At 39.5% G+C, this 23093-nt stretch overlaps 1 protein-coding gene across 1 annotated transcript in view; it reads left to right on the forward strand.

Annotated features, from left to right (window-relative positions):
* The window catches only part of PGM5 (phosphoglucomutase 5), a 77011-nt gene that overhangs the window by 26393 nt on the left and 27525 nt on the right, over nucleotides 1-23093 (forward strand). Inside the window, exon 7 of the mRNA XM_049794523.1 lies at nucleotides 20262-20377. Within this exon, the coding sequence (XP_049650480.1) occupies nucleotides 20262-20377 (116 nt within the window). The remainder of the gene's footprint in view (nucleotides 1-20261; nucleotides 20378-23093) is intronic.

Genomic DNA, 23093 nt, shown 5'->3' on the forward strand with positions numbered 1-23093 from the left:
TCATTTACAAATCCTGCATGGATTTTTTTGTCTGTTTTGTCTTGTGAATCTGTAGCTTATTGTTTCTTTAGAACCATCTGCTTTTCTTCTGTATTGTTGATCATCTGTTTTAGTGAAGAAGTTTGTGCCAGAAGCAGGATACACGCTGTGCATTTCTTTCTCTACATGCACGTCCTTTACTGTTGAGTTGTAAGGGATTCTTCCAACATAAAGACTTCTCCAAGTTATAAATACACCTTTCTGCATGGTTGATACTGCATTCACTCTGTGACTGTGATTTGTTCAAGTTATGCCAGTTGTGACCTCACTCCTTTTATCTTCCTTCAGTAGGATAAGTCAGTCTCACTCTCCCTTATCTGGAATAGGCTTGCTGTGAATTTTTTAAGACACCCCTGTCAAACTGAGTCCATGTCACATACAAGCAGTTTTTAAATTAGATGGAGCAGAAGGACAAGTTCTGTTCTAGAATGCTGCAGAAGGACAACTGCATAAAACCTTGAAGCATAATACAAACTTGTTGAGCACTGTGATGGGAAATTTGTTCAGGACTTGTAACTTTTTAAATAAAATTGCCAATATTAAAAATAGCCATATCTGTCCTCTGTATACTTGTATATCAGGTAAAGAATGGTAGTTTTTCTGTATCAGCTTTCAAATGTGTTATGCTGCTAAATGTTTTACTTACACAGATAGGACATGTTTGAAAAGATTTGTGGAGAAAAAGCAACAACTGTCATTACAAGGCATTGATGTCCTTTCGCTAGCTGTGCCTTTCAGTTTTATTTCTACAATGTGCTTCTAATCTAGCTGTTATCCTTTCATCCCTGAATGTTTTTTAAGCAGTGGAGGTGATGTATCATTGCAAATATTTTCAAGGATATCTTTAAGGATCTGTCTTAGTCTTCTTTGTATTTTCTTTGATACTTGATTTGGTATGCTTTAGTATAGTATGGTATATTTGGCTGTTGCAAGTCCACCATATTCTTGGCTATCCCGTGTTTCATTATCCTAGCCTGCACTAATGAAAGCGTGCTGCCCACTGTGGTCATGGCAGGCCATAGGTCAGCAGCAGTCAGACTTTCAGATACTTTCTCAGCCAAAGATGAGAATGAACCTCTCTCAGTGTATTGCATACTTTTGAACTTTGCAGCAGAGAACTGATTGATACTGCAGCTTGTGTTCTTCCGTGGCTGCATTTCATTGCTTCTGAAGAAAAAGACAGAAAACATGTCGGTGTCCTGTGAAATATCAGTAGAAAACTCTTGTATTGTCCTTTATGGATGGATAGCAAGAGAGGCTAGGCAGTCCTGTGGCTTACCTCCTTTTACTTGGCACACAAGTTAGTTTTTGGGTCTGAGAGGCATTCACTGGCCAGTTCTGAGCCTGAAGGCAACTGATCCCTATTAAGAATGGCAGGCTGCAGAGCAGCCTTACCCAACATACAGCTCTTGCTCTCACTCATCGGTAGTTGCATTTTGGCCTGTGCCTGGACTGGACAGCTGTAGCTGCTTAGCCTTAAATGAGCAGGTTCATTGGTTGTGCAATGTGCAGCTTTCAGGGACTGAGTACAGAAAGGTGTATTGAAACCTCTCTTCATTTAAAAGGAAAAAGGAAAGCTCTCTTCATTTAAAGGAAAAGATGAGTTGAAAACTACACAGTGCTCTGTTTCTGACTTAAAATTTGGTTGCAAATGAGGTCAGTTGTCCACCAAAGTTAGAGAAAACAAGATCTGGCGCTTGGTGACTCGACTTTTGTTAAGAAATAGGTTTATTTGCAATTCTCACAAACAAACAGACTTTTGTCTGGGCTTAATATACCACATGTGAAAAACTACCTGAGAAAAATAAACTTTTGCAAAACATTCTGAGCAGGCCTTGCACTGTCCAATAGACAGATGTTGGGTAACAGAAAGTCCACAGTTTTCTTAGTGCTGCATCTGTCTTATATCTCAAAAAGTATACAGCTATGAATAAACAACAGGAATTCCTACAAATGTCCTGATAAAAAAGTCCAAAAGTGTTTTAATTGAAACAATCTGAGGAGTGAGTCAGTTACATAAGACTGTGACTACTAAAAGAAAGTTTAAAATAAAGGCCCCTTTTCTTTCAGGGGCTTACGCAGTCTTATTTTATGCTTCAACATAGAAAGGCTGCCACATGGATTAGCGTGTCGGAACATGTTTTGCCTGTGCTGGACAGCACAGCTGGTATCAGCCCAAGAGTAACCTCTCCCATCAAAGGATTTTTTGTAAATGGGTGACCCTTATGGAGAAGGCTTCCTGCTGATTTCAAAGAAAACTTTTCTGGCGCAGAATTTCAAAACAGTGGGTTTAAAATTCTACTTCTTATGTGTATTAAAGTATAATCTTCTGCTAAGTTACTTAGATTGTTTACAAATTAAGAAGACAGGAAATTGTTCTTTACATTCTGGGTGTTTTGAAGAAGATCTCCGTAAGACTGTGACAGAGCCAGGGTACTTAACATTATTTGAAGAAGTCTGAGAGTCCTGTTAGAACAGATCTTACTTTAAGTTGTAGTCACTTGAATTGTCAGATTAATTTTGGTGGAGAAGAAACATTGTCTTCTGTTCCCTTTTGTGGGGAAATGAAAGAGGCCTAAGATCTTTCCAACTTCAACCATTCTGTGATTCTGTAGTAACAGTCTATTTCTATGGCATATTGTAATTTCTTCTTCCTTTTTAAGTTTCTCTGTTTCTATGAACACTACCATATAGTCGTGAAACTGCTTTCTTCCTTTCCCTTCCCAGCCAAGTATCACAAGCACACAGAACACTTACTAATTCTCACTCTCTAAAATCCATGGAACAGTTTGCAAGAGAGAAAAAGCAGAAATAGCGTAAGGAAGGAAATCTGAATCTAAATGGCGTTGTTAGGGAGCCACTAGAATAAATCATGTCTAACCAACCTGATTGCCTAGGTGATAGAACGGTTGAATCTGTTCATGAGGTTAGGACAGCAGATGTCATTTACTTCCATTTCAGCAAGGCTTTTGACACTGTGTCCCGTATTATTCTTGTATCCAACTCAGGACTTTATGTTCTGGATGGGTGGACAACTAGATAGGTAAAAGTCTTGTTTGGTGGTCAGGCTCAAGGGCCATTGGTTAATGAACTGGTAAAAAGTGGGGTACTGCACAGGTCTGTTCTGTGACCTGTCCTGTTTAACATCTTTATCAGTGGTCTGGAGGAGGGGATGAAGGGCACTCTAAGCAAGTTTGCAGATGACACAAAACTGGGAGGGTACCTGTTCGTATGCTGGAGGACAGAGCTGCTGGTCAGGGGAACCTGGACAGCTGGGATGAACGGATGGACAAGGACCTGATGAAATTCAGCAAGGACAAGCTGTGAATCCTGCCCCTAAAAAGGCAGACCCCTACAGTGATGCAGGCTGGGGACAGAAGGGCTGAGGAGCAGCTTTGCAGAGACAGCCTGGGGCCCTGGTGGGCAGTGAGCTGGGCAAGGGCCAGTTGTGTGCCCTGGAATCAGAAGGCCAGCAGCACTTTGGACTGCATGAAGAAGAGCGTGACCCAGAGAGTGAGGGAAGTGATTATTCTCTGCTCAGCACTTGTGAAACCACTTCCAGATACTGTGTCTGGTTTGGAGATCCCCACTACAGGAAAGACATCAGTAAACTGGAGTGAGTTCAGCGTAGGATCACTAAGACAGATAGGGGCTGGAGCACAGGCCCTATGAGGAGAGGCTGGGGAACTGGGTTTGTTCAGCCTGGAGAAGGATGGCTTTGGTGGGAACTAACAGCAGCTGCCTGTACCTACAGAGAGCTGTCAAGAAGGTGGAGTCGGGCACTTCACAGCTGTGCATGGTGGAAGGACAAGAGGCAATGGTAATAACTGAAACAAGTTATTCAGCGTCCAACTGGATGAAGCTATGAGCAACCTCATCCCATAGCTGACCCTGCTTTTCTCAGGAGGTTGGACTAGAGACCTCCCATGGTCACTTCCAATCTGAATTATTTTATAATCCTGTGGCCCTACAAAGAAACCTTTGCTGGAAAGTCCACATGCTACCAAGACTGATGAGCCTGCCTGCACTCTTGCAATCTTGTATTTACCGTGATTAACAGCAAGATGATATATAGAAAACCTTGATCTTGCCTTAAATTAATTACTTTTTAATTTTCTTCTAAACCAAGGAATTATCCAGCTGGAGAAACTGCACTGGCTTTTTCCTGGTCATTTTCTGAGCTATCCTGCTGACTCTGCATGAGAGGATGGATGTAGTATTACAGTGCTTGAGAGGTGAATAAGAGGCTGTAGAAGCAAACAGTAACTTATGATATGTACCTAAAACTATTGTTTCTCTATTATTCAGACAATTCAGAGTACTGAAACCCCAATTTGAATCTCTGTCAATACAGAGTGTTGTACCACATGTTGTGGTTATATTCACATCTCTTTTGCATCTTTGTCAATGAGCATAGGCACAGTGCCTTTTGAACCAGCTGACCTCCCTGTAATAAGCCTAAAAAAGGCTAATGATTATGGGCCATGTGTACTTCTGAGTTAATAGAGGGTCTTTTCCTTGTGCTTAGTTCATAGGATTATTACATTTCCTGTAAAAGACGACAGGTCTTGCTGGTCATTAGTGATGACATTACTCAGACTTACCTCAGCAAGTATCTGCAGAAGGATGTAAGAATACCTGTAGATTTTCCCCATTTATTACATCTCTCCTCTCCTCTCCTCTCCTCTCCTCTCCTCTCCTCTCCTCTCCTCAAATCTCCCTGACAGTTTCTACAGAGTAAGAGAACTTAGAAAACATTTCCCTCTTCCCTTCACAGACCATTTTTATTGCTGGAAAACTCACAGGTTTTGTATGCAGCAGAGACCAGGCAGGACTCAAGGCTAGAACAGAAAATGTCCCTATTTGAGGGTGGGGAGGTGTGGAACCTTTGAGTGTTGGTTGTTCCTTTTTCAAGCTTTGGGGTTTTTTCCCCATAGTATGCATGCATTAGAGACCCTTCTGACATTTCTTTGTTGCACTGAATATGAAGTTTTTGTCAAATCCTTAATGGGACAAAGTCCACTACTGAAATTCATTTGTGTCATTTTATGCTGAGGTCTGTCTTATATTGGTGGGTGAATTTCCTTTTCCAAGGACAGGCTTGCTTTAAATAACCTGAGTCTTTTTGTTTGTTTCTGTTCTTTCCTTGCATTAAGAAGATTGTCCTCCTACCTACTCCATTCAGGAAGCCTATAACAAGGCAAGCTGTTTAATACAGCATACTACAGTGTAGCAGTGACAGCTGTTTTTCTGGATGTATACTAAAAAAACCTTCCTTTGCTCTCAGAGCTTAACTAGTCACAGGCCATGCTGTTGGGAATCGGACACACACAGACTGTCTAATACAGTCAGCTGCAGTCATAAAAAAAGTGGACAGTATCATTCCTAGAAGAAGGCATAATCTTTATGCTGCTGAGCCATGGCAGAATTTGGAGGCTAAAATAAGCTTGGAATCTTTAAAGGAATTAATTTGTTATGTAAAAGTTCACTGAAAATGCTAGAAGTCATTGTACCTGATCACCATCCATTCCCTTTGTCCTTTAATTTACTGACAAGGAGGAGTTAACTTTGTAGGCATATGAGTGCTGAAATAGTAATGAAGAGTGATTCTTGTGTCTCAGCCAGGAAGGGCATGAATAACCTTAGGGATTACTGCAGTACATCTGGAGATCATGGCCACATGCTTGCCAGATGGTTGGACTTTTCTTCATTAGTACTATGAACTCTGCAGTCAAATCTCAGATTCTGTGTGGATCTACTGTACATATGTGTGCAATTTGTCACTGGAACAGGCTCTCCATGGAAGTGGTCACAGCACCAAGCTTGTCAGAGTTCAAGGAGTGTCTGGATGATGCTTTTAGTCATATGGTTTAGTTTTAGGTAGTCCTATGAGGAGCAGGGAGTTGGACTCGATGATCCTTATGGGTCCCTTCCAACTTGAGATATTCTGTGATTCTGTGATTCTGGTTTCACCTCACAGGGACTCTGAGCTCTGTGCCAGCTGATTTTATTATGTGAAAGACAAAATTCTGTTGGGGTATGTTGCTGCCAAAACACATCTCTCCCTCACTGTATACTCATAGAAACGCTTGTGCTAGTTGTCTTTAGCAAAGCAGCTTTTGTCTCTTGCTTTGTCCTTACTTTTAGCACAGCCATATCTAGATACTGTATATATCAGCAGCTGTTTCTAGTCATTCTGTTAGAGCTTGTGTGAAGGGGACAATGAAGTTTTCACAAGGCAGGGAGTCACAGGCACTGTGTCCTGAAGGTTATGCTTCCTTTGAGAGTTGACTCTTGAAACATTTAGAAAAGAGGGTGCGAAGTTATGCATTTTGGATTTGAATCTCAAACTGGTGACTAAAGCAACATGAGAACAGCATTTGATGTGGAACATCATGATGAGTACACCTGTTTGCATCCCACACACTGAAGAAAACAACCCCCGGGTAAGAGAGAGTTACACAGACTGCATCTTGTGCAAAGCTTTCCAATACATTTGTAACCAAGAGAAACAGTTGAAAACAACATTGGTCACTGTAATACATTTTGTTAGGAGTTCTCAAATTTTAAGTTTGGGTTCCTGGAAATGTACAATGCAAAGGCAGTGATGGCATTTTCATGAACTTGTGTATTACGCGCGGGGTGTGTGTGTGTTATTAAAGAGAAGAAGTGTAAATTCCCATATATATAGCTTGCATCTGTAATGCATAAATACTTTTTTACCCTAGCTGATTTGGCTGGGAGACCAGTGAGAATTTTCATGTTTTCTTCGCTTATATCAGTTATATCACTCATTTGAATTTCTGAGAAGAAATACGGGCTTTGTTGTTGATGAAACTCATTAGGGTTTTGCTGTTCAAGTAGCATTTATTACCGCTGAAACAACATCATGAGGTTGCCAAAATGTTACAGTGTGGACTAAGCCACAGCCTGTAAATTTCCTTAAAGGATTGCTATTTTTTGTTTATTTTGTTTGGTAGTATGGATCTCAGGTGTGGTATGCGTAGCACTACAGCACCTATGCTCTGTCTGTGTGTGCTCTAGAAAGTATTTATTTCCTTCTCTTAACTACTGAAGTTCAGCAATATCTTCCTGGTACTTCAGTATGTCCTTTTATTGAAATGTCATAAACATTACTAATCATTATGGGTAGTCTAGGTTGAGACATCCATAATCACTGTAATTCATATTGTTTAAGAGATTTTCAGTTCCCTGACTGTGGTTTGCTCCTGGTTTCCATTTTATTCAAGTTTTTCACATTTCTTTTTAACTTTTACTGTGTACTTTCCATCTAGGAAGAGTGAGAGAGCAAGCCACACTTTGGGTATTTTCTACCACCAAACACCACAATATTGTGGCAAAATTTACTTCCCCCCTGCCCAAGATTGACAGAACTCTGTCTATGGATAGACTCCCAGGTGGTGTGCTAAAGATGCCACTCCCTATCTCTTTTTTCACAGTAACACGTAGTGTTCCTCTGCTGGGACGACTCACAGCATGCCAAGTGTCCTGTGGTGTACTAGAGAGTCTCCTTACTTAATGTCAATGTGCAGGCATTATAGGTGGTTTGACTTGCCTGCAGACTCTTTCTGTGATTCCAGAGAGGAATAATATAGATATAGCAAATGTCTCCATACACTTATTGCTGGGTTGTTTTAGGAAATTAGCTTAGTCATAGATCTGTTTGTAAATTGGAGAATTAAGTTCTTCAGCAGCTGCTCCTGACTGGCTGATCACTCACTGCTGGGGTAGTTTGCTGGATTGTTTTACCTCTGCAATAATTCAGTGTGATATTTTTCTCAGTATCTTTCTTCCCACGTGAAGACTGATTTCTTAGAGAAGACAGGGCATGATGTGATCGTAAGGATAGCTCCTTTGTGGGACAGAGCATTGATTGTCAGCCCTTGTGCACTGGTCCACAACCAGCCCTGGGTTCTTAAGTCTTCCAGAATCAAGAGCTCATTCTACATCCCTCCTAGTTACCTGAATCTTGCTTAGATTGTTCTCCAGAAACAAAAGAAATTGTGGTCTAAAATTGGATGGGTCTGTATGTTCTCAGGAGGCTTAATGTGAGCTGATAGATCTGTAAGATTACTTCCTCTTATTCAAATGAATCAGCTCCTCATCAGGTACACCCAAAGCTCTCTTAGCTTCTTTTTGTCAAAACTCAGTACAAACATGGTTTGTTTTGCTCTTTCTCCCATCATTTAGAAATGCTTAAAAGGCCTGATTCATGCTTGCTTTTGCCAGTTCTAGGATCTTACTGACATTGTTACCAGTCTGTGAGCCGCATGCTCCTCATCCAGTTTAAATCTGACTTTGCTCCTTTGCAAAATTGTCTTTGTGGTGGATCTCACTCAGCCAGCATAATCAGAGAGTGAATTTAGGTTCTTGTAACTCAGTGGAATGAAGTATTGGTAGAATGTCCTGCTGAGTTTACTGTAATAACTAACTGCAGCTTAAACTAACCCATCAGACCCTCCTTTTCTATCCTTACAGACACCATCAAATGCAGGATGAATCAAGCTCCATATGTCATACGTTTTCAGAGCACTTCGTTATTTGTACCAGATAAGTCAATTCTTTGTTTCACTGGAAAGAGTTGTGGAAAGCCTGGCAATATCTTTTTGGAAGTACTTCAGATGGATCATTCAGCACATTAAAAGTTTGTTAGTAATGAATGGGTAAGAGTCTTGGCAACGCTTTAGCATGCCTAAGAGTATTCCCATACCTGAGATAAAATTGTCAAGAAGTCTACCGAGTTCCTCCTGTGCCTGTAGCTCATGCCCCAATTTAAGGAGAGCTGTTTTACATGCTCCTTATTTAACCAGCTATCTTTAGGATCTTTTAAACATCACCCTGTGACTTGGGAGACTGCTGGAAAGTCACCATAAGTGAGTTTAATACATATGAGCAGAGACTTGGAGAAGAAAAATAACTTCTGAACATTCAGTAACTGTTTATTCTGGAAAGTTTTTCTTCCCCCATGTGGATCCGACAAACTGGCCTTCCTCCTGTGAGCTTTGGAGTCTGTCTCGGCTACAGTTTGTTTGCTAGTGATGACTGATACCTGGTGAAGCTAATCTGTTTGATGGGCCTTGAGTACAAGGTTAAATAAAGTCACATAAAGGACAGAATTTTCCTATTGGTACTTCTGGTTAAAGATAAAGGAGGGATCTGCAGGGGCTAGGCAGAAGGAACATATGCAATTTATAGTCTTAGCACATACAAACATCTCAGCAGAAGGAACATATGCAATTTATAGTCTTAGCACATACAAACATCTCAGCTAGCTTTAGTTGCACTAAAGAACTGTTGGGTTTCTTTATAGGGTGTGTCTGCAGCATCCTGTTTTTCTATATAGATGTACACAATGAAGAGAAATCAGAAGCAAGAGGATGAACACATCCATTTTTGCATGTCGAAATTACTTTCCCCCTCCCTTTAAAACAATAAACCTTCCAACTTATCTTTATTTACACAGACCTATCCACCTTGGCATCAATTTTTTTTTTCTCTTCATAAGGAGCAGTATTTCTGTCTGCAAGGTACTGGATTTGTTAGCAGATTTCTTGGAAATAGGTCTTAAGAGTACACATAAGTTGTCTTGCTTTATAATGGGTGTTTAATACTCAATAAAGCAAAATAGTTGACTTGTGCCTCTTGGCACCAGTTCAGCAAAATACTTAAGCACGCTTAACTTTTGGACTCATGAGAGCCCCCTAGGAATTTGAATGGAAATATGAAAGCCTTTTGTAAAAGTTTTTGTTAAAAAATGAATGTAGAGTATAGAAAAAAGGAATTTTGCACAAAAGTACTAGTTTTTCCATGACTTCAATGTTTTATCTTTTCCCCCATTTTATTATGTACTACCCTCATTACTTTTTGGCACTGAGCCCTTGTATAAAACACTTGTTGTCCTGTAAAGGAGCAATTGAAGTGCTGTGACTGAGTCAGCATCCCCTAGCAAGAACCTCCTAGGTTGCTTCTCTTTGTAAATCTCAGTGTGGGTGGCAGCTGGAGCAGGGCTGAAAAACATGGAAGACATGGAAGTGGAAGAAGTAGGAGGAACAAAACTCAGAAGACCAGGTTGCATGTCCACAGACAGTACTGTGGTTTGAAATCATATAAAGCTTGTGAACATTCTGAACGCTGCTCCAGCTAGGGAAAATACAGTTCAGTAATTCAGGAAAGCCTGAATCATGCCTACTTCACACAGTGCAGTGGTTTTCATGGAAGCCTGAATAAGCCCGTATGTCTACATGGTACAATGCAGAGCAGTGCAGAGATACTATCTAGACTCCCACTGCCTGCGTGTTTGTGCCAGCGAAGTACCGAACCCAGCCTGTGGAGACCAACCAACGGGGGCACAGTGCCACACTGATGGGACCAGACTGCTTCCTGCTTAACAGATAGCTTCTTTGCTGTGACGTTATAGATACCTGAACCATGCTCAGTTCCAAAATATGGCATATGTTTTACTGTCATTTGCACCTTTACTGCTGCCTAAGGTTGGTGAGTCTCCAGCTGGACTTAAATCACTCTAGTCCTCTCATCCCACAAAAATTTGGGCTATGAGTTTTGTGGAGCTGCACCTGAGAAATGCTGCAGACTTTTTCCTGGTCTTCTTTCTTGTTTCTTCTCATCCCGTCATATCTGTGTTTTCCCTCACATACAGCAGAAAAGGACACTAGTATAAATACTGTACTTAAACTCTTCCTCTTAACAAACTAGATACAGGCATTCAGGTGGATGATCTGGGTTAGTTTTAAACACAGTGGATTCATTCTGACTTCTGTCACTCAATGGGAGAGAAAGAAAAGTGTTGACCATGTGAGGAGTTCAAAAGGGTAAAATTGTTAATAGTTTGGAAACAGAATTTTACGCTCAACTAATTCCTAGTAAAAAGTAATTGAGAATTGTTTCTAGCAGTTTAATGTGAATTCATGTAAGACCTGGTTCCACTGTCTGTAATAAGAGCACAAATACTTCTGGAATTAAACATTTCTCATTATGATTAAATTAATTCTTCTTTTAAAAAAAGTAAGGAACAATTTTTTTTCTCTTGTCCTACTAATGTTTTTATTACAGGTGAATTCCAATGTTAACAGCAATTTCAAGAAAGTGTTCTTAATAGCTCTACTTATAGCAAACACCACTGACTCAGTATTTATTCAATTTAATTTTGAGTGTGCGGAAGTCTAGCATCTAGCAGTCGTGTCCCTTTCTGATTATTTTCTGAACATCTGCTCCATGCTAAAATCTGTCAAAGTGCTGAGATTTTTTTAAAACATGACAGAAGGTATTTTTTTTCCTTTTTTTTTTTTCTGAAGACTGCAAAGAATTATGTGTTTTGTAGTCTGAGCTACAGTGTTTTCATGCTGACAGCACTGTCCATACCCTGATAGTCTGGCTGAGCAGAAACAGATGTCATAGGCTCATTGGCCAGTTTCCTGTCTGAAGGAGAGACTTCTGATAAAGTCCAGTTTTTCATGGTGGGATTTCTTTGATGCTGTATTTCCTTGAAAAGAAGGAAAGTTCTTAGTTTCTGTATGCACAAACTTCAATTAAATTGAATTAAGCACTTAGCTCTTCAGAGAAGTTTTTTATCCCATGGAATCTTATTGCTAGGATTCTGTTATCATCCAGACTTCAGAGAGGAATTTATAAGCCAAAGCTGTACTTAAGGCCTTAAAACCTAAGCCTGTATATGAGGTCTCCTCCAGTGCAACTTCTTAAAAGTAATTTAACTTCTCAGAAAGAGGTTCTTTAATGCCTCATAGGGCCCACAAATTGGGGATAGTAACAGTCTCATTGTGGTAATGTGTCTAACTTGCATGCTATTGATAGTTTTAACAGTAATTTCATATCTTGATTGCTATGACAATAACCTACTTGCAGCACTGCAAATACAGGGTGAAAAATTCCAGCGTTGCATGCCATCTGCTTCGTGTATTTCTTAAAGGTGCATTTACTGTCCCTGTTCACCAGTGAATCCTGCATCGGTGGCAGTTTGCTCCACAGCAGATTAGGGAGACTAGGCAGTACAGTGTCCATAAAAGGTATATTTGCACCTCCTGCCCACAGTGGATAGGATTAACACATTAGTTTTGAAAGGAACGGCAGACTCAGCAAGAAGCCGTGCTGACTATTTTTGCTTTCACAACTTACTCCCTGAAGAGTAGGGAAGAGGCAGAGGCATTCTGCAGCCCTTTCTCAGAGATTTGAAGCAGAGCTGTACTGCAGCTGTTGGCTTACTTACAAATGCATTTCAGTTTTGCAGTGCTCCCCTAGCTCTGTAGCTGGCTGTGAAATTAGGCACATGAATTTACTTTTGCCCCTGGGATTGAATCAGAAAGTTGCCTGTTGGGATTGGGACACAAATTAGTTTACCATTATTTTCTAAAGTGCCTCAAGTACTTTAAAAAGTGATGTCTTTTTGCTATGTTGCACAAGGTGCTTGTAACATCTGACTGAGGTATTGCAGAGTCTGTGTGCAGGAAAACTTGATGGTATGAAACATTGAGCTGTGTGTTCACACCATGGCCCATAGGTGGCAACAAGAAGTGTAAGGAACTGCAGGGCCCCACTGTGTTTATGTTTGGGAGCCTGAGTTCCCTGATGAGTGTTTTAATTATCCTTGTGATGCTGCAAGCCTTTTCAAGTCTGCTCCTACAGGAGACAGAAGAAGTCCAATGAACTTGAAGAGTCCGAAGGGAGATACTAAGTTTTAAATTTGTTTGGTTTAGGAATTTAAAGCCAGGGTCTGACCTTCCACACAGTAGTTCATGTCCTTGGAGTATAGTGATGATTGTGCTGTATGTGAATGTCTTCCATGTAGCTCAAATAAGTTTTTAGTAAGTGTGGTTGCTGTGTGTTACAAGGCATGAGCAAGGTAGGTTGTGTTTGTAGGACTTTGCCTTTCTGCTGGCATAATTTTTAGTTTTTGCTGTTGAAAGATTTCAAACATGGGGAAAGGCCAATGTGAGACTGAGAGGCAGGAGAGAATATTGGAACAGTTAGTTGGCACCACAGTTAAGTTGCATGAGTGCCAGGAGGCTCCACTGATAGAAAGGGAATTCAAATTGTCCTGAATGGAATTTAACAAGGAGATGAGTTCTGCAATTATTAGCAATCCATAACCATTCTCAAAACTAATGTCCGCCAAAATAATCCACCTGAAGTTATCAGTTTTCAAGACAGAACCTACCCCTGAACACCAGACCTTGATTCAGTGTACCTTTAGACCACCTGCAGAAGCATTTTAGAGTTATAACTTTGCAGGGGTGTGGAGGAAGCAAAACCAAAAGAGCCAGAAGTTTTTAGATCCTTTGTAGCTGAAGTGTCCTCACATGCTTTTTTTAAATTGATTTCTGTTACTATGATCTTTCTCTGTGAGGTGTAGCATACTAGAAGGCAGAAAGAAAAGGAACTTGTTGTCTACTATTTTTTTTTCTGCCTTGTGCTCCTGATAGCCTCTCTGGCAGCCATGGCAGTTTACATCTTATCTTAGTGATAGGTCCTGGTTATCTGTGTTGTGTAAGGGCTTAGCATTCCACTGCTTTTTTGTTTAATAAATTAAAGACTGGGAAGGAGTAACACTGTAATACTTGACCGTATAAGGGAGGTGACCGTTGTTTTAGTTCTGCTCCTTGCACAATATGAAGTTGAAGCCTTTTAAGGGAAGGCAGTGCAGACAGAGTGAAAACATCCAGAAGCAGAATATCCATTTCACATTATAGTTGGTGCCAGTGATGGTGCTGTCATTGCTACTGCTGTGAATTTCTCACAGGTTATTGGAGTTGCATAGTTAAAAAGAGGAGAGACTTAACAGATGAGACTGAAGAAAAAAATTAAACCCACTTAGTTTGTGGCTCCTGCATCTTGAGAAATAACAAGAATGAAGAGGGAAATGACCAAAGGTGAGCTGAATTAGACTTACAAAGTTGAGAAATGAAGTAGCAAAGAGCTCTTCAACATCAACAAGAAGAGACCACAAAAGGAAAAATTGGAAGTATCATGCAGTGAGAATGGGATACTGAGTTGGTGACTAAAAAGGCAATGAATATTGTGTCTAAACTTTCAATTAAGTTTTAAAAAAGTTTTCTTTGCCAAAGAAATGTGAATGTTGGAGAGGGAATGAGATAACTAATGTAAATGATTGGATGGAAAAGAAACTGTGGCAGCATGATAAGAGTTCAATCCTGGATGTCACCTTACTACTCCAAAGGAATGAACCCGTGAAATTTTAGGTCTTGTTGCAAGTAAGTCCATCAAGGCAAAGACTGTACTATATGGTTAGAGAATAGTAAAAGCAGGATGTCTAATAAAGGGATGCAAAAATTGATGTAGGGAAACATAAGTCAGATGTTTTGATCTCAGAAGTATCCAGAGTCTTACAAAAATTTTGAAGCATCTCAGGCAGTAAAATATCAAATAAAACACATTAGTATACCAAGGTTAGACTGTGTGAAGATCTTCTTTTCAGCTAGAGAAATATTTTCTTGATAAATCAGATGCAGAGCCTTACTTGAGGTATCTTTCATTCTTCGTGTCAAGGAAGACTACAAAAGTGGGAGGAAAAACTGATTTTCTTAGTTGCTGTCAAACCATAGTCTTGTCTTTAAAACGGAATATGCTTCAGGCCTTAAATCAAATGAGGCTTTTATCAGCTGGAGATTAGATAACACAGTCTACTTTAGTGGCTAAGTAGAGATTTAGAAGATCCAGTGTGAAACCTTTTTCTTCTACAGCCGTAAGTCCAAAAGAAACCGTTGCAGAGATTTGATCTCTTGTGAAATGCTGCTACCACACACTATCCTTTAGTGGCCCACATGCCTGTCCCACAAATTCCTTCAGTTCCTGTTTGTTAGGGTCCAAGAGTGCTTACCCTTCTGCAGAATCAGGCTTGCTGCTCTCTGAATTACAGCACTGTGTCTACCTCAGCACTGCCTCCAGAGAGAGGAGTAGGATTGAAAAAAAATGTGTCCATAGAACACCAGTCTGTGTTTTGAAGCCTGCTCACCCAGGTGTCTGTAAGCATCTTTCTCATGTGCAGCTGATACCTACAGGTGGTGGAAGACAAGAGTGACAAGGACATGTAATAGCTGCTTCTTTAGTGATTCTTTCATTTGTACCTCTTTCTTCCTCCAAGGTAAGGCTCCAGAATGAATGCAATGCTGCAGTTTACCCTAGCCAGCACTTCACCTACAATGCAAAACTCTAGCCAGTCATTTACAACAGCTCACAAGACCTGTCAAAGAAAGCCCTTCCCCCGGTGTTGTGACCTTTATCTTTGTGGTGAACAGGCGTCATGACTTTGGCAGGATAATTTTGTTTGATTGACTGATCTATAAATTTCACTGGGCACAAGAAAGTCAGCTTGCCGCAGGCCATTTGTTGTGTCCCAATGATATGTATTCATCAGGACATTTTGTGGCATTGTAGAGAATAGGTTGGAGCAAACTTCCCTCTGACTTTCATTAATGTAAGTCAGGGTAATTCTGCTGAAGTCAGTGGTGTTTTGCTAGTGCAAAACCACAGTGACTGTGAGATACCCTCAAGGACCACTTTGCTTTATTAGCCCATCTGTGGAAAATAGTCTGTTGTCTCCACTGAAAACTGAAAGAAAGGTATGACAAGGATATTCTTTTAATCCTTTTAAAGAAAAGAACATCTTTTTCTTCAATGGAAAGTTGTCTTTTTACACAGTTTAGGCAGGATAATATTTTCACTGTAATTCCGGGGAAAATAATTTGGGCTGTCAAGATTCCTGTACCCTCTGTTTTCCTAGTTAAGTGACATAAGGAAGAAGATGTGTGATATTCAGATGTGCAGCTGTACAATAAGTAGCCCAGTTGCCTGGTGCAGAACAGGTAAGTTTTCTACATTAGTCTGTTGAGGCTTTCAGGAGAAATTTTAGAATTAGCTGTTAATTTTTTTTTTCCTGACAGGAAATTTTCATAAAACCTGTTCTTCATTATGAAGATTATTACTATGTTCATTATTACCTTTATTATGAACTGGCCAGCTCTTGCTTTGGTGAGACTTATTTTAGAGTTTTCTAGTGATGAAGTAACTCAGAGTGCTTCTCATGGTTGTGTTGTATTTGTTCTCCTTATCTTTTAGTAAAAAGTGGGCGGTCAGTATAGGTAGTGTGGGACTAGCTCTTCTTCATAAAAATGAGAGTGAAGTTGTACAGTAGGAGGGTGAATTTAAATATATAACCTTGCAATAATTTATAGTCTTATTTTAACTATTATCTCACCATTTAAAAACAGCTGCTCCTGCTTTTTTTAAATTAAAAAAATATCATTCTAAATAATGTTTGTAATTGAAAAAAGTGCAGTCCACTCTGATTTTTTTTCCCCTCCTTAATTAGTTTTTCAGCATACTGGGAACATAAATACCCTTAGCTCTGATACGGGCAGAATAACTAAGGTGACTGCCCTTCAGTTTAGGTCCTAGTGTAAATACCCCATTTCCCAGTCTAGCAAGAGCTAATTAGTGCTACACACAGACAGAAGAAACTTTATTGTGTAATCTCATTGATTTAGTGAGCAGTTACACTGAAAGAAGGCAAGCAAGAATACTGTTTGAAGTCAGTCCCATTAAATGTCTGAGGTGACAAGGACCAGAATATCCACAGTTTGTTGTATTCCTTCTACCTAGTTCATATTCATGGAATGTATAAACACAGGTATATATCAACTGTGTGGTTAGACATAAATAGAATGCCTTTACTTGAAATAGACTAGGAAAACAAACCTATTCATATGGCATATTTTTTTCCAGCTTTTATTTCAAATTGCTTTGGTAGTATATTCCATCTGTCAAGTCAGGCCTTTTGACATCTAACACCTTCACTCAGAGACAGATATTGCGCTTACAGGAGCACTACTGCATCAGTGTCCTGATGATGATGCATTATACATATATTTAAGGACATACAAAATTTCCTCTGATGAGTGAGACCTCTGCAAGATAGAAGCATTTTGCAACACCGGTTCCAAAATTCACTTTCTGAGAGAAGTAGTATCCTGTCTGACCAAGAGATCTCATATAGACAACAAAATCTTTATGGTAACCACTTGACTTTCCATTGCTAACTCCCCAAATTTAGGGACTTTGGTGTAAATGTACAGAAGGAATAGAAACTTAAAAAGCTGTGTATATATATAGATTTGTTTGAACTGTTCTGTAAAGGTACATTGCTAAAAACATCATAGATTGTAATTAATGGATCTGTGATTTGTTACAGATAAAAACCTTTACCATGACTCACCAGCAGTTGTTCGTGCAGAATTACAAGTTCCAGAAACCCTCATCCTAAGCATTTATTTGCTTAGCAGAATAAAATATTTTCTTAGTATCTTTCAAGCTTGTCATGAAGTCATATGCTGCACTACGTAATGCTCGGAATCCTTAGCAGTACATAGAAACTAATTTCTGAATTCTGGTCTAAAAGGGATGCTACCCTTTTGTCTGAGCTGGTACTTTAAAAAAAATTTATAAAAAATCTGCCTACTTGGTGTAGCAGTGACTAAAACCTCTGATTTTGTCATTTTGTCTGCAAGAAAGCAGTCTGGTGAATATAAAGTGAAAAAAAAGTTTTGGTAAATTAAGGTGCCTTTTTTTTTTTTTTTTTTTTTTTTTTTTCTCTGCACTGAAGTCATACTAGTAATATTTCTTGTTTAGAAAGATGTAAATGTAGGAGCATTAAAAATCCCTTCCCATGTTTAATCTCTGTTTTCCCTGGCTTTGAAGATCTAGTAATTTCCCAGTTACAGAATATTAGTTTCCTTCCTCTGAAGGTATTTTCCTGTAGTTGTGGTGTTATTTGTTTGATCTGATGCAGCACGTTACTTCTCTGAGTCTGAAACTTCGAGAATTTTTTGCATCTAACTGTGGGAACCCCTCTCATGTTTCCTGGGGCAAGCATTCACCTTGAATGTCTATAGGTTGTATAAAGGCACATTCTGCATTTATTGAGATTTCCAGTGACGATTCTTTAGTTCAGTAAAATGGCAATAGAGAAAGAGTATGCTTAATTTTCAGTATGCTTCTACTTATTTGTTCTGTTAAATAGTCTTAAGAATCAAGAACAAGAAAATACAAGGGCAAGGAATCATCTGTCATATTTCACTATAAACTTTGTATGTATATGTTTATATGTATATTGTGTTTTGTTTGTTTGTTTGAAAGGCTTAGTTTAAAGTAAGCCTATTGCCAACAGAATCAGCATCTGTATTTCCAGTACTAGCCTAGTACATAGAAATCTTTGAAAACCATTACAACCCCTGGAAGCCTTTGGTGATGGTCAAGATGGGTCCAACCAAGGCTGCTTGTCCCCAGAGTAGAGGAATACAGAAAAGTGAAAGGGAACGGATTTCCTTCTCCAAAACCCCATACCAGGATATGGGGACATTTCTGCAAGCAGAAATATTCCTGCTGTATTGTTAGGCAACCTCAAGAGAAGTGGTTTTGCTCTTCTAGCATGTTAGCCATTGTTTTCTGGTTGATTGTTTTCTGGTTTTTGGCAGTACGGTCCTGTTCCCAGTCTGCAGTTATTGTCACACAGAGGTTAAATCCTATTATGTTCTCGATTTTTTGCAGAGCCAGCCAGAAACCTGTTCAGCTGTGCACTGTATAACCTCCATTACACAGCAGCATTTCTAAGGGCCAATAATATAGCTAGTGCTGTATAAATACAAGGAAGTATACGCTTGCCTCTGCCTGTAAACTAGAGACATGAAAACTGAGTTTAGGATTAAATATTTTGATCATACTTTTTTCCCAGGTACCTCTTTAGCTCTTTTCAAATAAGTATCAGCAATTCTTACTCTGTCTCAATTAAAAAACCCACTCCAGGTAAAAGTACGAAAATGAACACCTAGGCTGACTAGGAGGAGACTTAGATAGCAATGGATATTTATTACATTGGAAAAACAAAAAAATGGATTTGAAGACTTAATACTAGTGCTGATTAGCAATTTAGATTTCAGCAAGAATACTTAAGGGCTGAACTGTTATTTAGGTACATTTATGTACCACGTTTTGAAAGGGTCAGTATTTGCACATTTGGACAGTTCATCCCATCTACCTTACATGTCTCCTTTAAGACACAGTGATGGAGCGTTTGAAAACAGATGTCTCTCTGTTGGTCAGAGAGATGACTCCTTTTGCTTTGACACCTAACTTCTAGGTGGATTGTGTTAAGCGCATTGAATCCTGCCTTGATTGATCTGCTTTGTGTGGGCTTGACTGCAGTTCAAATTACGTAAATTGTCTCATGTCAAGTATTCTTCTGTGGGGGTGGAATTTACAAAATATTTGTTAGGTGTTATTGCTGTAGCAGTCCCGGGGAGATTGTAAGGTCCTTCGTAGTCAGTCAGATTGCTTAACTATATCTCAAGACTTATTTTTCATATTAAAAAACAGTTGGCTCTGAAAATCCTAGGCACACAATGAAAACAAGCAAATATAATTAAAAACAAGAAGAATGGTAATATTCATTCTGCATAAGTCCCAGCTTGGTAGTGGGTTCCTTAGAGGATTTTTTTTTTTTTCCTTCTTGTTTTTTAGTCCAAGAAAGGATTTTTTCATTGTAGTTCATAACAGGAATAATTACCAGTTAACAACCTGGGAAGGGGAAAGAACATCTAGCTTATATGGTGGTTTATTTTCATTTTTGAAAGTACTGGCAGGTCAGCCAGCTAGTGGGACTATTTCCTGTAGGTGCATCAGAAGAGACAGGAAAGTAAGTTCAGACTCAGGCTGAGACTAGGAAAGCTTTTTTAGAGGAGGTGCTGCATCATGGAAACATTTCTGTATTGTGTTGGCTTTGAACACATGAGCAGAAGTAAAGTGTCTTTCAAGCATATTGGTGTTGGCCACCTGTGTTTTGTAAAGGAAGATACTTCAACATAATGATTTAACTTTCATTAAAATATTAGTATAACAAAAGAGTGTATCTCTGGATATAGCTGTTTCTTGTTCAGAAAGATACTGGTAAAGGCTATTGAGCTGAGGGCCTACATTTTCCAAAATAATACCGTTGGTGTATAAACATACCTGTGAAGTCAGGTTCAGAGACAATCAGAGGATTGGTTTTGAATGGTATTGTTGATCTGTTCTGTTGTTTTTGTTTTACTTACAGCCCAGGTCATATGTAAAAAAAAGCAATGTATTAATTGTGTGATGTTTTATTGTGTCTTTTCCAGAGTGGCAAAAGTAATGAAGATTCCTGTGTATGAGACACCAACAGGATGGAGATATTTTTCCAATCTCATGGACTCTGGACGTTGCTCACTTTGTGGGGAGGAAAGCTTTGGCACTGGTAAGTAATATGTAATCAAAAGTTTCCACATACTTTTAATGACAACTTTTAATTTTCTTGGGTGCCTCAAGTCAAAGCCAAAAGAATCAGCAAATTAATGTTGCCTTGTGCTGGAACAGAGAACTGTCAGTTATTCACACTTCGAGGGTCTTCTTGCAACTCTGGTGTCCAGTACCCTGAGGTACGAAAAATGTGGAAGATGGACATTCACAATCCATAGGCAATCTTATCACTGCCCAGACACCTTTTGGAAGTGCCTGGCACTCTCTTCCGACTTGAACATAATGCAGAAAGATCTCACTGGTTCTACTGTAATACTCGTTTCACAAACTGCAACAGCATTTGGAGGGATTTTGCCTGTGTGGAAAAACCACATGGTTTTTCCTAATGTGATTCGGTGTACAAAGTGTGAGGATTGGTATCTGTAATGGTATATCTAATCAAACCTGTTGCAGGTGTCCTTTTTTGGAACATGACAATCACCAAAACTCAGATAGAATAATCATTAGAAGAAACTCAGTTACATGTTGGCATCTGTGTTTTCCCTAAGTATTTCTCCCTTATCTGTCCCAAGAACGAGTCACACAATAGAATGCAGAATGAAAGGTAAATTTGAGCCCTCATGAATTCAGTACTAACAGGAAGCATTAGAGCAAACAATTAAAATATGTAGTCTGTAAATCTGCACAAATGTGGTTTTGGTTTATGAGAGAAATTGAATAAATTTCACAGTGATTCTTTTTTTCTTTCCTGCACTGTGGCACAGAAATTCTTTCTTCTTTTTATTTATTAGTAGATTTATGTTAAAACTGTTTTTGAATGAGCACATATCAGAATAACTTAACCATTTGCCTGGCTAATAATTTATTCTATATTTTGATGTGAGTTCCATGGAGTTCTTTATTTTGGTGTATAATTAATTGGCTACAGCTTTTCATAGAAAATAATTTATCATGCAGTATAACTTGGTTACAAATTTCATTTTGCTTTGATTGAGTTAAGTAGAGTATTAAGTCTGTTGGTTAAAGTCAATTAGAGCAAAATGCTGCTTTTTAAAAAATGAGGATACCTTTAAGCCATAGACATACCACTTTATGTGTTAGCCTGTCATTAACTCTCTAAGTACCTGAATGGACTATGATGGAAGAAACAAAAATGTGTTAGATTTCTTTGGGTGTCTATCTGTAAGAATTAAGAGAATTTAAATGGATGTTTATTTTCTTTCTGTTGTGAATGGGAACCAATGTCCCATGATTAGCAACCTGGATGCCTTGGCTTAATTGCTGTGACTGGCACAGATTTGTATTGCCTTCAGTGTATCTTTTGAATAGATATTTTCGAAGGGTGGTCTGCAAGGTCATTGAGTGAGTTTTAACTTGGACAGTGGGGCAGGAAGATCTTGTATCTTTCAGAATGTACTGCCATTTGTTGTGGTGTGTTGTTAGACTGTGTCTCCATTTGCCCATGAGAGGTCTAGACTGGCGAGTTTTCAACTCTCACTGCTTTTTGATGCTTTTTCACCAGGCCAGTTCTGTACCCCTTCCCTCTAAATATTGAAATTCCTCCTGCTCATCGAAACCCAGATATTTCCATGAAACTTGGTTGGGTCTTGAGACATCAGCATGACCTCATTAGCACCCAAATAATTTGGAAAAAACTCCTGCCTTCATCTTCACGCTGAAGAAAGGGAAGTGTGGGTTTTGACTGGAAGGAGCTTGTAGGAGTTTGATGGCAAATTCCTGTAGATTGAAGTACATCTGGGTACCTTAGCCTGCAGAGTGCAGCATCTCCTGGTTCATGCAGTTTTATCAGTAGAGGTATGTAAAGCCAACAGGGGTGGCCTCTATGTGCCATATGCCATGAGAAACCGCTTCCTCAGGCCTGTTTCTGCTTGGGAAGTAAGGCTCCTAGACCTTCCTCATCTGGTGATGCTGAGTACAACTCTTGCAGATGCTTTCTGTCTCAGGGAGAAGGGAAGAACCTTTGGTTGCTTAGTAGAAGCCTTGTCTCCTTTGAGGAGAGTTGTCATTAAAATTTTATGGTGCAGTTATAAAAAAAGCCAAACATCAAATTTCCCTGGCCCATTGAAAAGGCATGTTCAGGTCTTGCTGAGAAGGCAGTCCCAAGCATTGGTGGACTTTAGCCCTGCAGATCAGTTATATAGGAATCAAGAGAGGTGGTTTCAGGGCTTGATCTACTGAAACATAGGGCACTGTGATCTGTATTGGCCTAACTTTATTACCTTGAGAGTCAGATGATTGTTGAATTTGGGAAGAAGAAACAGGTGTCTCATAGATGTCAAGGAAGGGCCTCTGGAGTTTGTTCTTCTGGGTAGGCAAGGTAATTCCTCTAACTTCTCTCTGTTCTTACACTTTACTTTTTTCCTTTGCTTGTTTCCTTCTGTAGGGCCCAAAACAATTGCATTTTGTACTATAGCCTCTCTGCCAATTTTGCAGCTCCTGTCTCCCGACCTCAGACGAGTGTCTGCATTCCTAGCACTCTCTGTGTTCCTGTCTTAATCTGGGTCTCCTATCCTGTCATTATTTCTTGAGATTCCTGATAAATTCTGTCTCTTGTGAATTCTAAAGGTGCTTGAACAACATACTCCTGTCTAGCATGGGGAGCTGCTCTACAGCCATATTTAACCTGTGCATCACAGCACGTTCTGGTCAGAAGAGCTTTGTTGTACCTGCAACACTTCAGTGCAGAAAGCCTC

This window comes from Accipiter gentilis, chromosome Z, assembly GCF_929443795.1.
Source record: "Accipiter gentilis chromosome Z, bAccGen1.1, whole genome shotgun sequence".
Taxonomy (NCBI): Eukaryota; Metazoa; Chordata; class Aves; order Accipitriformes; family Accipitridae; genus Astur; species Astur gentilis.